The 16,512-nt window shown below is 42.2% G+C and overlaps 1 protein-coding gene across 6 annotated transcripts in view; it reads left to right on the forward strand.

The window, feature by feature from the left end:
• Positions 1 to 214: 214 nt before the first annotated feature.
• LRBA (LPS responsive beige-like anchor protein) overlaps positions 215 to 16,512 on the forward strand; it is a 634,310-nt gene continuing 618,012 nt past the window's right edge. For 3 of the 6 annotated variants that reach the window (XM_066281017.1, XM_066281027.1, XM_066281036.1), the window contains exons 1-2: positions 216 to 456; positions 1,051 to 1,479. In XM_066281017.1, the coding sequence (XP_066137114.1) occupies positions 1,261 to 1,479 (219 nt within the window). In that variant the 5' untranslated portion in view covers positions 216 to 456; positions 1,051 to 1,260. Of the gene's footprint in view, positions 457 to 651; positions 721 to 1,050; positions 1,480 to 16,512 lie in introns of those variants that run through there. The other 3 variants (XM_066280997.1, XM_066281009.1, XM_066281003.1) reach the window with 2 other exon arrangements.

A 16,512-nucleotide genomic window follows, 5' to 3' on the forward strand; every position in this document is an offset into this window, starting at 1 on the left:
GGAGCTTTACCCCGCTGCGCCGGGGACACACCTGGTGCTACTTGAGCAGCGCGCTCCCTGGGGTGCCCGCCTCCCACGCAGCCCTGCCAGCAAGTCCGCGCCCAGCGCCCCCGCCCTGCCCCGACCCCCTCAGCCGCCCGCGCGCCCCCACCCCGCCGCGGCCTCCGCCTTCGCTCGCGCACGCGCACGCCGCGCCCGGCAGCAACTCGGCGCTGTCATGGCGGCGAGGAGCAGCGTCGGTGGGCACAGGGACAGCCGCGCGAGCCGCGGCGGGGCGAGCTGTGCCAGTAGCATCCTCAGCAGCGCCAGCAGCCTCAGCCCCGGCGTCCGCGGCGCCAGCGGCGGCCCTTTTTGCAAAGGCTGATCGCAGGGGCGGGGCGGCCCAGGAAGCGAGGAGTTCTGTGCAGCCGCGGACTCCCCGGGAGCGGACTGGGGAAACTTGGAGGCTGCGACCAGGTGCACTGACCTTTCTCTCCCCCCTTCCCTCGCCGTCTCCGCCAGGCCTCCCCTGCCTGCTGGCCGCCACACACCTGCCCTCTTCTCCCCGCCGAGCCTCTCAGGTGCCGGAGAGGTGCTCCACTCCTCCCCCTGGGCCGAGCGTGGAGAAGAATCACCGCCCCTTTCCCCCCCCACCCCCCACCTTTTCCTGCCCCGGATCTTCGCCGCCACCTCCGTCTCGCGGCTCCCTGGCCGCGGGTGAGGACGAGCCCGAGCGTCTGGGTGAGGAGTAACTTTCTCCCTCTGCGGCAGCTTGGGGGCTCCCTCCTTTCCTCCGACCCCTCCTTTCCCGGCGTCAGTTTCTCTTTCCGTGCACCTGTGAGGAGAGGTTGCCCTAAAACCTGCGGGAGTGGGGGAGGAGGGAACCTGTTCGGGAGCTTCCCGCACCCGCCTCCGCTCTGAACCCGGCTCCGCGAGCCGGGGAGGAGCGGCCGGCGGGTAGTGGGGCCCCTTTAGTAACTTACTTGACGCACAGTAACTATTTCCCTTGTGCTCCTGAAACACCCTGATACAAAACCTAGCCTATTTAACGTTTATCTAATCTTCCAATAGGGTTTGGCGTTGTTGTCAGCCTCGGGGAGAGAGATTGGACAAATATTCTGCAAGAAAAGGAGGGCGACGCCAAGGACTTTCCACTTAAGCTGCTTTTCGGGGTTCTCCACAACTTGGGAGAGTGACCCTTGTCGTTTTGCGTTGCGTGTGCCTAATTACTAGTGCAGCGATTGCTGTCCCGCAGTGACTCGAGTTTCTCGTGAACTAGCAATGGCTAGTGAAGACAATAATGTCCCTTCCCCGCCACCAACAGGTGATGACGGGGGAAGTGGAGGGAAAGGAGAAGAAACCTCTGCTGAAGAGAGTGCATTGTCCTTGAAACCAGGACTCCCCATCAGGGGCATCAGGATGAAATTTGCTGTGTTGACGGGACTGGTTGAAGTTGGAGAAGTATCCAACAGGGATATCGTAGAAACTGTCTTTAACCTGGTAAGTAGATACCTATTTTAAAAGCTTATATTCCTTGCAAAGGATTGAGGAACAAGCCATGAAAGGGGAGCCATGTGCTTTCACTCAGATGGATGATGGCTTTTCCATGGATAGAAACAGAATTCTAAATGGAACAATTTTTCTATTTTTCAGTTTAAGGGAAATTATGTAAAACTGAGATGCTCCAGCTTTTGTGATATTGAACAGATCACTTTTGTGCTAAGAAAATAAATGTTGCTAATGGAAATATTTGGGAGGGATTCCAGCGGAGGAGTTTTGTTCTATAAATTTTTTTAGAGAGGGATGTATAAGTAAGTTTGCATTTCTCTTTTACATTTTAAATAAGTTCTTGTCACCTTTGTTGGACTTGAGAAGTAATGTAAATACTAGGGCTACCTAACTACTCTTTTGAGTCTGCCTAAGTTATAGTTGCCATATAAGTATTTTTTTTTTTGCCATATTTGTGAGCACAAACTTTTGTTAATAGGGCTGATGAAAGATTAATTTGCTGCAACGTTAGCATTTATTTTAAAATTTGTCTAGTTTCATTTTTAGGCATAACTAACATGTTAAATTGTGAAATGAATTTGTTATATTGTGAAAACTGAATGGCAATTTGAAAACAGGGTTTTGGCAAATATAGTATAATCTGTTACTTTTGTAAATTCTTATCTGGCAGTTAAGCACATTTGGTCACTGGAAGTTGCTGGTTATACTGCTATGAGCTATGAGTTGTTTTTAAAAGATGGATGTACAGTACTCTCCTTTTCCCTTCTTGGAAATGGTTGTTTTTAATGGGGGCTTTTAAGATTTTATTCCATCCTCCGTTGCCCATCAATTTAAAGAATAAAGAGTAAATTTGGCCTTAAAATACTTCCTCCTCTTCCACATACTTACCTGTGTTAAGAAATAACAGATGGGAACAAATATGAATGTGCAATAGTTGTGGTGATTATTTAGCACCTTTCCTTGTTGCCTCTGTGTTTTCAAGGTTAGGCTCCTTTTATTTCAGGGCAGTTAATGATTTCCTTCTCTAGACCTTTACTGTTAGTCTGGTCACCTGTAAGATGACTTCTAGAATGAGAAAGTAGCTGGATAAAATTCACTTACTTTTGGAATTTGAAAACTTTGAACAATAGGGTTACTTTTCTACTAGTTTGTTGCGTTGCATTGGAAGCTTATGTATAAACACCTGTAGATACACATGTACATGCATATCTATTTATATATTATGGAAATGTTCAAGTACACACAAAAACAGAATAGTATAAAGAACCCTGTGTCTGTCACCCAGATTCAACAATTATTAACATTTTCTTGGATCTTGTTGTGTGTAGGGACTTGAACAGTTTGTGAGTCTCAAGGAGATAATATTCCTTTACTTCAGAAGAGATAGACTTGAAAATTTCCCTTTTTATTTTCCTTTATCTAAACCTCTTGTCTTGGATGATAAATGCAGATCTGTAGTAGTGATATGGTCCATAATTAGTTGTTTGAAATACAACATTCCCCTGGCAGGAGGAATATTGGAACTCCTGTTCTTTAAGTCATTTGCATTTTATCATTAATGAAAATCCAAATTCTGTACCAATAGGTTGCTTATATGCTGCTCAGAACTGTAGGCCTGGTAAAGATTTCCAGGTTACTGGTCAAGTCCTTCACAGCTCTGTGTTGGCAGGATAATAGATGTCCTTGTAGAAGGAGAGGGAAACTTGGGTTACACCCACTCATCACCATCATTCTCTCTCTCATGTGAAGCAGAGAAAGTTGCTGAGAGGGTTAGATTAGTTTCTCTCCCGTTTCCCTTATGATACTTTTCATGCTCCTTCGAGGATATCTGGGGTCTTGGCCAGTCTTGAGAAAATGTGGGAGCTGGTAATCAAGTCTGTCTCACTGTTGTTAATACAGGTGCACCTACATATTTTCTAATTGATAGGTGTGCGCCTTAGCCTTAATTCTGCGCAAGGAAGGGACTTACATTAAGTAGTAAGTGACTTTTAAAAAGTTACTACTGCCTGACCTGTGGTGGCGCAGTGGATAAAGCGTCGAGCTGGAAATGCTGAGGTCGCCAGTTCGAAACCCTGGGCTTGCCTGGTCAAGGCACATATGGGAGTTGATATGTGCCTCCCCCCTGTCTTTCTCTTCTCTCTCTCTCTCTCTCTCTGTCTCCTCTCTAAAATGAATAAAAAAAAAATAAATAAAATAAAAGATTTCACATGTGAATTAAAAAAAAAAAGTTACTACTATTTACCAGGCAGTGGGCCAGGTGTTTTACATGTATTTTAATTACCTCAACAACTCAATAATACAGATACAGACATCTCGTGTTATTGTGTGTGCTTTGCTTTAATGTTGCATTAAAGCAAAGGTGTTGCATCTCCCCTCCCTCCAAATTGAAGGCAAGATCCTCCACCTTTGTGGTAGAATCCACAATATTATCCAGGTATGCTTGTGTCTCATTTTATAGGTAAAGAAACCGAGACACTGAAAGTTTAAATAGATTGCCTACAATTTGATGATTCTGAGAGTGGCAACCTTTTCCAGGAATATATCTTGTCTCTTGAGTTGATGTAGAGTTGTTTGCTTCCCTAAGCAGGTATTTATAGTTTAAGTATAGCTTTCTCCAATGTAAGAGCACAAAAAATCATTGGTCGTGCTAAATATTAATGGTGAAACCTCCATCAGTACATTTAATTTCTTATTAACATTCATATCGCTTTGAAAAAAACTACTTTTTTAATTTTTATTTTTTTTACAGAGATAGAGAGTCAGAGAGAGGGATAGATAGAGACAGACAGATAAAGAGAAATGAGAAGCATCAATCATCAGTTTTTCGTTGCAACACCTTAATTCATTGATTGTTTTCTCATTTGTGCCTTGACTGTGGGCCTTCAGCAGACCGAGTGACCACTTGCTTAAGCCAGTGACCTTGGGTCCAAGCTGGTGAGCTTTGCTCAAACCAGATGAGCCTGCACTCAAACTGGCAACCTTGGGGTCTCGAACCTGGGTCCTCTGCATCCCAGTCCGACGCTCTATCCACTGCACCACTGCCCGGTCAGGCGGAAAAAAACTACTTTAAAAAGACTTTAAAAATAAAAAAACATTGGTCATTTGGCTTTTTTCACTCAGAACATTGATGCTGAAAGTTGATTATTAATTTTTTTTTATAGTCAGTACTTTGGATTAAAATTTCTAAAATTATAAAACAGCATACAGACAAAAGAATATGTAACACGACTAAGTAATAAAATACTATAATAATATAAGCCCTGTGAACCTTTCATCTAACTTACCCAGTGAGTATATTACTACTGTTGTCATCAGAGAATCCTCCTGTGCTCCTCTTTTAGCCTGTTTTCACTAGATTTTTCATTTGTAAGTTCACACTATTGTTTATAGCTATCATAACTTTTCCCTATTTTTCAGGTATTTTATTAAAATAGATTATGTTCTACTGATTCTTTTTTTACCGATTGTATTATATTAACTACTTTAAATAATAAAGTTGTACTGTTAAAATTAAACAACCTCCTATCCCCCAGAATTGTCCAAATTCATGGTAGAGCCATATAATTCGAAAGGTCTTTCTCTACTAAGTTCTGCCTCCCAACTTTGCTAATTTGGTTTGAACTTACTCTGCTATAAATTCTTTTGAAATATACTACCATTCTTGTGATTTCTTTTGCAAATCTGTTTTACAGATAAGTTTTGATTAATAGAACACCTGTGTATTCAAGTGTTTTAAACTTAGGGTCAACTTTTTACATTTTTCTGGATGCACTTCAAAACCTTTTATTTTTGTCTTCACCTGTACCCTAAGTTATTTGTCAAACTTTTGAACCCATTAATATATTGGCATGTTTTCAGGAACTTGATGCTGAGTTTAAGACTTCCATCAGGTATTTAAAAGTATTCAATGCTATTTAACTCAAGAATAGTTTTTCCCGCCCTGGCCGGTTGGCTCAGCGGTAGAGTGTCGGCCTAGCGTGCGGAGGACCCAGGTTCGATTCCCGGCCAGGGCACACAGGAGAAGCGCTCATTTGCTTCTCCACCCCTCCGCCGCACCTTCCTCTCTCTCTCTCTCTTCCCCTCCTGCAGCCAAGGTTCCATTGGAGCAAAGATGGCCCGGGCGCTGGGGATGGCTCTGTGGCCTCCGCCCCAGGCGCTAGAGTGGCTCTGGTCGCAACATGGCGACGCCCAGGATGGGCAGAGCATCGCCCCCTGGTGGGCAGAGCGTCGCCCCATGGTGGGCGTGCCGGGTGGATCCCGGTCGGGCGCATGCGGGAGTCTGTCTGACTGTCTCTCCCTGTTTCCAGCTTCAGAAATATAAAAAAAAAAAAAAAAAAAAGAGAATAGTTTTTCCCATGGTTTGGTGACAAATACACGTTTTCATGAAATTTTTTTTGTTTAAAAAATACAAGATTTAAAAAATTTGTTTTTAGAGAGGAAGGGGGGGGGAGAGAGAGAGAGAGAGAGATAGATAGAGATAGGGAGATAGGGACAGGAACATCTATTCTTGTATGTACCCTGACCAGGGATTGAACCAACAACCTCTGCATTTTGGGATAATGCTCTAACCAATGAAGCTATCCAGCCAGGGCTAAAAAGTATAAGATTTTAATTAAAAGGTTGAAGTTTAAAAGATGGAATATTTTTATAATTTTTATTACAGTAGTCCCCCTTATCTGCAGTTTCACTTTCTATAGTTTTAGTTAATTGCAGTAAATAATGGTCCGAAATAGTAAATGGAAAATTTCAGAAATAATCCATAAGCTTCAAGCCCTGCTCCTGTTAGTCACTTAGTAGCTGTCTCAGTTATTAGTTGCAGTATCGCAGTGCTTGTGTGCAGGTAGCCCTTATTTTACTTAATAATGGCCCCAAAGTGCAAAAGTAGTTTAAAAAACAAAAAGTAGTATTGGAAAAAACACAGTATATATGGAGTTCGGTACTGATTTCAGTCATCCACTGGGGGTTTGGAACATACTCTCTTGTGGATCAGGGGGGACTACTGTACTCATTGTATTTCATTTGATATAGGCCCTGCTAAATATTAATAGTGCAACATCTTAATACCTGTAGGAGTCACACAAAGCCTCCCCTAGTATCAGCTATGCAGAGGGTATTCCATTTGAGCTGAGTATTGTCCTTCAGTATCATGGGCCCAATGGTATAGAACCTTCTGATTTTTCAGGCATTAGAAATTTAGATCTTAAATAACATTTAAAAATATCGTATTAAAATAAAGGGTAGGGCAAAAATAGATTTATTGTTTGCATGGAAAATAGTACAATAATTAATAAAAAATAGTACAAGAATGAACTCTTTGTTTTGTGTACGCACAACTATAAACCTACTTTTGCTCCACCTTGTATTAAAAGTATGGTGTGGGCCCTGGCCAGTGGCACAGTGTATAGTCCTGCAGGGCCAGGGTTGGTAGCCGGACCTCGAGATTGCTGGTCCCAGCCCCGGTCAGTGCTCATATGGGAAGCAGTCAACAGGAACACAGCTAAGTGGAACAGCGAGTCAATCCTTCTCTCCTTCCCTTTCCTTTCCTCTTAAAATCAATGGAAAAAGAAGTACCACGGGGGACATAAAATTACACGTTACTTTCAATCGTTTACATGAACCTTAATTAAAAAGATTATCATTGAACATGTTTTTATTCTGATGTGTGCCATCATGAGTTTAAGGGTTATGAGTAATCTGTTCTAGAAATACAGTGAGTGGGCTTCCCCCAAATCAATTTGTACTTCATGTTATAAGTAGTAGAATATTTGAAGTGTTTTTTTAAAAATTATTTTTATTTATTCATTTAGAGAAGAGAAACACACACACACACACACACACACACACACACGCAGAGAGAAAGAGAGAGAGAGAGAGAGAAAGAGAAAGAAGGGGGGGAGGAGCAGGAAGTATCAACTGCCATATGTTTCTTGACCAGGCAAGCCCAGGGTTTTGAACCGGCGACCTCAGTGTTCCAGGTCTACGCTTGACCCACTCACTGCACCACCACAGGTCTTGAAGTGGTTTTAAACACAGTAAAAAGGCTCTGTAGGCTCACTTTTCTGGAAGTCCAAAGGTAGGAAAAGACTTACAGTAACACAAGAATATTAAAGACCAGTTTCTTTTCGTTTCTGTTCTGCTCTCTATGATGTCAGCTTCAATCTGTTGATGTTCCTCTCATGGTGGTAGAATGGCTGCCAGTGGCCATTGGGAGAGAGAACACCTTTCTGTACTAACATTCCAGACAAAATCCTGATTGGATCTCTGAACAAATGACTGTGGCCATTGAAATGTGCTGATTGGCTTAAGCTAACTTGGGCCAACTGCTGTACTTAAGGATGGGGTCAGTTTTCTCTGGAGTACCTGGGCTGTATGGCGGGTGGGTGTATTCAAATAAAGTCTAGATAAGACATTGAAACAGCGAATGGAAGCTGGATGGCAACCATGCCATCCAGTAGTCTCCTTTTCAATTGCATAATAATATGATATAATAGTTTAATAGCATTTGTGTGAAGAGGGGAAAATATTCATAATCCCAGCACTCTTGTGATTTTGAACAAGTTTTTTTTTCTTTGTGTCTTAGTTTTCCCATCTGTGCAATTGGGGAAACCACAATGTACAATAGTAAGGATTAAAGAAGTAAATACTTGTAAAGCACTCAAAATAGTATGTGGCACATTCATTGCTATTATAACTATTTGCTCTTGTTATAATACTTATAATTTTAGATAGTTGCAGTTATATTCCAACCTTACATTTTTTGTCTCTATATAGCTGCCCCTTATTGTCTTTGCAGTATATGTATAGAGAAACATGATTTGTTGTTCTATCCATTTATGCATTCATTGCTTGATTTTTAAAAAATATTATTGACTTTAGAGAAAGAGGAAGGGGGGAGAGAGAGACCAAGAGACAGAAACATCGATCTGTTTTGTATGTGCCCTGACTGGTAATTGAACTGGAAACCTTTGTGTATAGGGAACACGCTCTATTTGGCAGGGCTACAAGTGACTTGTTTTTAAACATCTTTACTGAGGTGTAATTTATATAGCATAACTTGTTTTAAGTATACAATTCAGTGATTTTTAGTAAGTTTACAGAGTTGTGCAGGCATTATCACCACAATCTAATTTTAAAACATTTACATCCTGAGTTCAAGAAGTTTTTACAGTTTCATCTCTGACATTTAGGCCTGTGATCCATTTTGACTTAATTTTTGTATTCTGTGAGAATGTTGAGATAAGCATCTACATTCATCATTTTGTATGTGGATATCCAGTTGTGTCACTGCCATTTGATGTATTGTACAGGGCATTCTTTCCCATTGAATTGCCTAGGCAGCTTTGTTCAAAAGCAATTGACCAGGCCCTGGCCAGTTAGCTCAGTGGTAGAGCGTCGGCCCAGTGTGGTGAAGTCCCGAGTTCGATTTTGGCCAGGGCACACAGGAGAAGTGCCTGTCTCCTTCTTCCCCCTTCCCCATCTTCTATCTCTCTCTTCCCCTCCCGCAGCCAAGGCTTCATGGGAGCACAGTTGGCCCGGCGCTGAGGATGGCTCAGTGGTCTCCGCCTCAGGCGCTAGAATGGCTCAGGTTACAGCAGAGCGTTGTCCCAGATGGGCGGAGCATCGCACCCTGGTGGGCGCATGTGGGAGTCTGTTTGCTGCCTCTCACTTCGAGGGGGAGGGGAGCAAATCGCCAGAAGTGGAAGGATTTATCTGGACTCAATGCTTTTCCATTTTCTATATGTCTATTTTTACATGGCTACCAAACTGTCTTGATTACTGTAGCTTTGTAGTAAGTTTTTAAAAGATTTTAGCGAGGGAGACAAGCATTCATTTGTTGTTTCACTTAGTTGTGCATTCATTTGTCTTTTCCTGTATGTGCCCTGAATGGGAATTGAACCCATAACTTTGGTGTTCCTGGATGACTCTGACTGAGCTAAACCGGCCAAGTTGCTTTGCAGTAAGTTTTGATATAGGGATATATGTTTGGTATGTTCTTTTTCAAAATTCTTTTAGCTGTTCTATGCCCTTTGCATTTCTGTGTGAATTATAGGGTCAGTTTGTCAATTTCTGTAAAAAAGCAGGCCGGGATTTTGATGGGGAGGTGTTGAATCTATAGATCTCATTGGGGGAATATTGAATTTTACAGTCTATGAATATAGAATGTCTTCCCATTTGTTTAGTTTTTCCTTAATTTCTTCCATTACTGTTGTGTAGTTTTCAATATACGAGGAGATGGTCCTGGCCGGTTGGCTCAGTGGTAGAGCGTCGGCCTGGCATGCAGAAGTCCCGGGTTCGATTCCCAGCCAGGGCACACAGGAGAAGTGCCCATCTGCTTCTCCCCCTCTCCCCCTCTCCTTCCTCTCTGTCTCTCTCTTCCCCTCCCGCAGCTGAGGCTCCATTGGAACAAAGATGGCCCGGGCGCTGGGGATGGCTCTGTGGCCTCTGCCTCAGGCGCTGGACTGGCTCTGGTCGCAACAGAGTGACGCCCCGGATGGGCAGAGCATCGCCCCCTGGTGGGCATGCTGGGTGGATCCCGGTCGGCGCATGTGGGAGTCTGTCTGACTGCCTCCCTGTTTCCAGCTTCAGAAAAATAGAAAAAGAAAAAAAAAAGCAATATATGAGGAGATGAATTATTAATATTTTTGAGTAATTTTTTTTCTGTTAAAATGCTTCTGTTAAAAGGTTGACATTTTGTGCATTGAAATTTTCCTAAGAGGAATATTTCAAAGTATATGAACATTTATATAGATTATGAGTAGATATTGATAGACTGTTCATTAGTAATGATAATTAAAAGAAATTTGGGTGAATTGGTGGCTTTAAAAAACCTTATATAGTTTCTTAGAAATAGTAGAATTGATTATTTAAACCTCTGGAGTATACAGTCCTGTTTCCATTTGAATTGGTACATTTTAAAATGAGAAATCATTTGGGAGTTGAAAAATTCTATTTTTATTATTTTTGTGTGAATTAGTACAAAAGAAAACTAAGTAAGCTTTTTGGTTCTCCCATTGACCTACCTGAATCAATCTATTTTTATATTATGGAGTATCTTTAAAATATTTTAATAGTTTTTGTGTACTTGAAAGAAAAATGTCCAGGATACATTTTTGTTTTATAGTATTTAGTTAATATATTTGTTAACTAGAATTTTTCACAGTACTTGGTACTTCAAAAGTGGTTGTTAAATGGAAATGTTAATCTTTACAATCATTAGTAAGCCTAGTTTCTCTTCTTTTCTGCAAAAGATGTTGTTAGTACATATTTCCTTGATTCTTTTCTTTTTTTTCTTTCTTTCTTTCTTTCTTTTTTTTTTTTTTTTGAGAGAGAGAGAGACAGGAACAGGAAAGGAAAGAGACAAGAAGTGTCAACTCTAGTTGTTTATTGACTGCTTCTCATATGTGCCTTGACAGTTGGGGGGGGGGGTGCTCAAGCCCAGCCAGTGACCCTTCATTCAAGCCAGCGACCTTGGGCTTACGCTAGTGACTTTGGGATCATGTTGATCCATGCTCAAGCTGGTGACCCTGTGCTGAAGCTGGCAAGCTTGCGCTCAAGTCGATGAGCCCGCGCTCAACTCTGCAACCTTGGGATTTTGAACCTGGGTCCTTAGCCTCTCAGGTTGATGCTCTTTCTGCTGTGCCACTGTTGGCTAAACTTTTGATTATTTCACAGGAACATAATTGTCAGGCAGTTTGCACTTTTCATTGTACAGTATCTGTTTTACCCTTAAGAAGAGCAATTTCATTATTTTATTTTAAAAATAGTCTCAAAGAAGTTTTTTCCTTTTACTCTAATATTACTTCATTGGTTCTCATTTAATAGGGTACGTACTCAGAAACTATGTGTAGATTTTTAGTGAGTCTTTGGCATAAAAGCTGTTGAGACAAAACACACAGTAAAAACCAAAATAAAGGAAACAGTATAAAAGATGCTAAGAGTATACAGATTCTTTGTAATTAATTTCATAAAATATTTTTTTTTCTTTTTTTTTTTCTCCTTTTTTGTATTTTTCTGGAGCTGGAAACGGGGAGAGACAGTCAGACAGACTCCCCCGCATGCGCCCGACCGACCTGGATCCACCCGGCACGCCCACCAGGGGGCGATGCTCTGCCCCTCCGGGGCATCGCTCTGTTGCAACCAGAGCCACTCTAGCGCCTGGGGCAGAGGCCAAGGAGCCATCCCCAGCGCCCAGGCCATCCTTGCTCCAATGGAGACTCGCTGCGGGAGGGGAAGAGAGAGACAGAGAGGAAGGAGAGGGGGAGGGGTGGAGAAGCAGATGGGCACTTCTCCTGTGTGCCCTGGCCGGGAATCGAACCTGGGACTTCTGCATGCCAGGCCAACGCTCTACCACTGAGCCAACCGGCCAGGGCCTCATAAAATATTTTTTAAAAAGATTTTGCTTATTGATACTAGAGGGAGAAGAGAGAGAAGGTGGGGGAGCTGCTATATTGCTTGTATGTGCCTTGACCAGGCAGGCCTGGGGGTTCGAACCGACAACCTCAGTGCTCCAGGTCGATACCTTATCTACGGTACCACGACAGGTTGGGCAAAACATTTCTAGTTTTAGATTTTTAGAGATGTTTTTGTTTAGGTATTGTGTCTTTTAAAGGTAAAATTAAAATAATTTTATTTACTGATTAGAGAGAGAGAGAAACACTGATTTGATATTCCACTCATTCATGCTGTCTTTGGTTGATTCTTGTATGTGCCCTGACTGGTAATTGCGCCTACAACCTTCACCTGGTGGGAGGACGCTCTAACCATTTGAGTACCCAGCCAGAACCTGGGTGTCTTATTTATTTATTTTTTTTAAGTAGTTAAAACTTTGATGAGACTTAAGTCTGCTTGAAAATCTTACCCTGCATTACTGTGCTTTTCCTGGTAACCTCCTATAACTGGTTTCTCCCTCCCAACATCTTTTGTCTTCAGCTGAAGATGGTGTTTAAGGTGGTGCCTTAAGCCATTTTGGTGAGTTATTCTGTTTTCCTGGGTCTCTTCCACGTATACAGGAGGTATATGTGTTATTGAGCTTTTGTTTGTTTTTGTCCTGGTGATCGGTCTTTTATTACAGGGATGTTTCAAAGAAGAACACAAGGGTAGGGGAAAATTATTTTTCTCCCCCACAGAGCGTTATGCTATACCATATACCCTAGGTTTGTAGTAGACTTATACCATCTAAGTTTACAGTCTTATGATGTTTGCACAATGGTGGAATTGCTTACCAATATATATCTTGGAATGTTCTGCATAAATGTTGCATGACAACATGGTTAAATGGTAAATCTCTTAAAGCCATAGAAGTTTTAAATAATTAGGCCTCCGATGAAATATTTGGATTGTGTTGTTTCTAATGAATACACTTTTCTTTCTTTTTTTTTTAAAGATTTCATTTATTGATTTTAGAAAGAGGATTGAGAGAGAGGGAGAAAGAGAAAGGTGATGGGGAGGAGTGGGAAGCATCAACTCGCAGTTGCTTCATAGTTGCTGTAGTTGCTTCTTGTATGCGCTTTGACTGGAGAAGCCCAGGGTTTCGAACTGATGACCTCAGCATTCCAGGTCAATGCTTTATCTGCTGCTCTACTGAAGGTCAGATGAAAACACTTTTCTCATAAAGTAATATAAATAAACATGATCTTAAGTCCTGTATGTAGTACCAGTTGAATCTAGTCTTTTATGATCTTTGGGCTTGAATGTATATATATATATATATATATATATTTTTTTTTTTTTTTTGTATTTTTCTGAAGCTGGAAACAGGGAGAGACAGTCAGACAGACTCCCGCATGCGCCCGACAGGGATCCACCCGGCACGCCCACCAGGGGGCGATGCTCTGCCCATCCGGGGCGTCGCTCTGTCGCGACCAGAGCCACTCCAGTGCCTGGAGCAGATGCCAAGGAGCCATCCCCAGCGCCCGGGCCATCTTTGCTCCAACGGAGCCTCGGCTGCGGGAGGGGAAGAGAGAGACAGAGAGGAAGGAGAGGGGGAGGGGTGGAGAAGCAGATGGGCGCCTCTCCTGTGTGCCCTGGGCGGGAATCGAACCCGGGACTTCTGCACGCCAGGCCGATGCTCTACCACTGAGCCAACCGGCCAGGGCTGAATTTGTTCCTTTTTTTTTTTTTTTTGCATTTTTTTTTTTCTGAAGCTGGAAACAGGGAGAGACAGTCAGACAGACTCCCGCATGCGCCCGACCGGGATCCACCCAGCACGCCCACCAGGGGCGACGCTCTGCCCATCCTGGGCGTGGCCATGTTGCGACCCTCCTGGGTGTCGCCATGTTGCGACCAGAGCCACTCTAGCGCCTGGGGCAGAGGCCACAGAGCCATCCCCAGCGCCCGGGCCATCTTTGCTCCAATGGAGCCTTGGCTGCGGGAGGGGAAGAGAGAGACAGAGAGGAAGGCGCGGCGGAGGGGTGGAGAAGCAAATGGGCGCTTCTCCCATGTGCCCTGGCCGGGAATCGAACCCGGGTCCTCCGCACGCTAGGCCGACGCTCTACCGCTGAGCCAACCGGCCAGGGCCAGAATGTATATATTTTTTTATTAAGTGAGAGGTAGGGAGGCAGGGACAGATTCCTCCACGCACCCGGACCAGGATCCACCTGGCAGGCCCCCTACCAGGCAGTGCTTTGCCTGTCTGGGCTGCTGCTCCGTTGCTCGGCAACCGAGCTGTTTTAGCATCTGAGGTGAGGCCATGGAGCCAGCCTCAGCACCTGGGGCCAACTTTGCTTGAACCATTTGAACCATGGTTGCAGAGGGTAAGAGAGAGAGATGGGTGAGGGGAAGAAGCAGATGGTCGCTTGTCTTGTGTACCCTGACTGGGAATTGAACCCAGAACTTCCACATGGCGGGCCGATGCTCTACTGCTGAGTCAACTGTCCAAGGTGGGCTTGAAAATTTTGAATAAAAATCATCATATATCAGAGTTTATAAATATATATATATATATAAAAACGATTTTAGCATAAAACAGTTTTTTAAAAGTTGATTTAATGTTAATACATGAAACAATACAGGAATAAGTTTCCAAAGTGATATTAGCATATCTTTCCTAGAAACAAAGAGGCATTGATTTAAAGAAGCTCATTAGTATGTAAAATGGAGAAAAATATTAATTAAATAAAATTATATAAAGGTATTGTGAAATGATTAACATTATTACCAACTTTTATTTTTAGGTCACATTACTATGAAATTAATGGAATCAAACAAACAGAAAATCCAAAGCATTTCATAATAATTTTTCTTACTGTATGTATCAGAGCCAGCACCTCTGCCTAGAAGTGTGAGTGGGTTATTTTGTTAGTTTACTAACACATTTGGTGGAGTTATGGTTCTTAATCTATATTCAGGCTTTTTTTGGGTGGGGATCAGGTCTTATATAAATTTATATATTTAGTGATGTTGAGATGATCTGTGGCTCATCAAGTAGAGGAAAAATATATTGACAAGTTGTGTGCTTTCGAGTTGAAGGTAATTCATTATGTTGAGTTATAATATAGTATATGTTAGCAATAGCTAAAATTTATTTTGTTCCAGGCCCTATTTGACATGTGTATTAACCCAATCTAATTCTCCCAGTTCTCAAATTACTAGGTAATAGGTGCAGCCGCCAAAATGCCTTCTTCTGTTTTGCAAAAAATAATAGGTCTAAAAATAACAGGGTTTACTGGGAAAAAAATAGGATTGGGGTGGATCATTCAAAACCTGTGGAACTTTGTAACCAGAATACTAACAAAATCAGTAATAACATAAATGAAAATACTAGCAAGGTTAAATCTCTACTGGTATTTCACATTAGCATCAGTCACCTTTGTGGTACTAAACCTGGAGCTTATGCTTTGTTCTTTGAGATGTAGGCCAACTTTTTTTATCAGTACTAAAAATTTGATCCAGTATGTGCTTTCTTCATTACTTCATGGTTTAGTGCGGGGAACTACCTTTGCATTTTCTTCATCTATAGTTGTAGGTTGTCAGATACTTAATGTGGTGGAAAAAACATAGGTCTTGTAATCATTAAACCAGGCACTATTTGCATTAAAGAAAAGCATTTCTGTAAATACTCAGTTTTTTTTAAAAAGATCTTTATATATTGCTAAGGATTTCTCTTTTCGTTGGAAGAAATTACATATGAACCAACATCACTTCCACACTATTCCTGCATTATTCTCTGTAACAGTTCTGTAGGAGGTAGTTCAAGGCAAAGATATGCTATAGCAGAATGGACTGTACTATTATAATATTCACTTTATAAATGATGAAACTGAGACACAGAGGATAAGTAACTCGCTCAAGTCACTGAGCAAGCAATATTACTGACATTCAAACTCAGAGAGAATATGCAGCCTAAGCTCTTAACCACCAAGCCCATATATGGTTTATAATTGCAAATAACCTTAAATATGAAATATAGTTGTCCCTTAAAATTTATGTATAACTTTTGACTTCCCCAAAACTTACACTCTGCTGTTAACCGAAGCCTTATTGATAATCTGAAGTTGATTAACACATATTCTGTATGCTTGTGTATTATATACTGTATACTTACAATAAAGTAAGCTAAAGAAAAAAATCAAGCCCTGGCCGATTGACTCAGTGCTAGCATGTTGGCCTAGTGTGTGGAAGTCCTGAGTTCTGTTTGTGGTCAGGGCACATAGGAAATGTGCCCATCTGCATCTCCACCCCTTCACCTTTCCCTTCTCTCTCCCTTTCTCCCTCTCTCTCTCTCTCCCTTTCTCTGTCTCTCTCTCTTCCTCTCCTGCCGTCATGGCTCGAATGAGCAAGTTGGCCCTGGGTACTGAGGATGGCTCCATGACCTTTGTCTCAGGTGCTAAAATAGCTCAGTTGCCAAGCAGCGGAGCAGCAGCTCCAGATGGGCAGAACATCTGGAGGGTTGCCAGGTGGATCCTGGTTGGTGCACATGCAGAAATCTGTCTCTCCACCTCCCAGATTCTCACCTAAGGAAAAAAAAAATCATAAGGAAGAGAAAACATTTACAGTATTTATTGAAAAAAATCCACATATAAGTGG

Source organism: Saccopteryx bilineata, chromosome 1 (genome assembly GCF_036850765.1).
Source record: "Saccopteryx bilineata isolate mSacBil1 chromosome 1, mSacBil1_pri_phased_curated, whole genome shotgun sequence".
In the NCBI taxonomy this organism is placed as follows: domain Eukaryota; kingdom Metazoa; phylum Chordata; class Mammalia; order Chiroptera; family Emballonuridae; genus Saccopteryx; species Saccopteryx bilineata.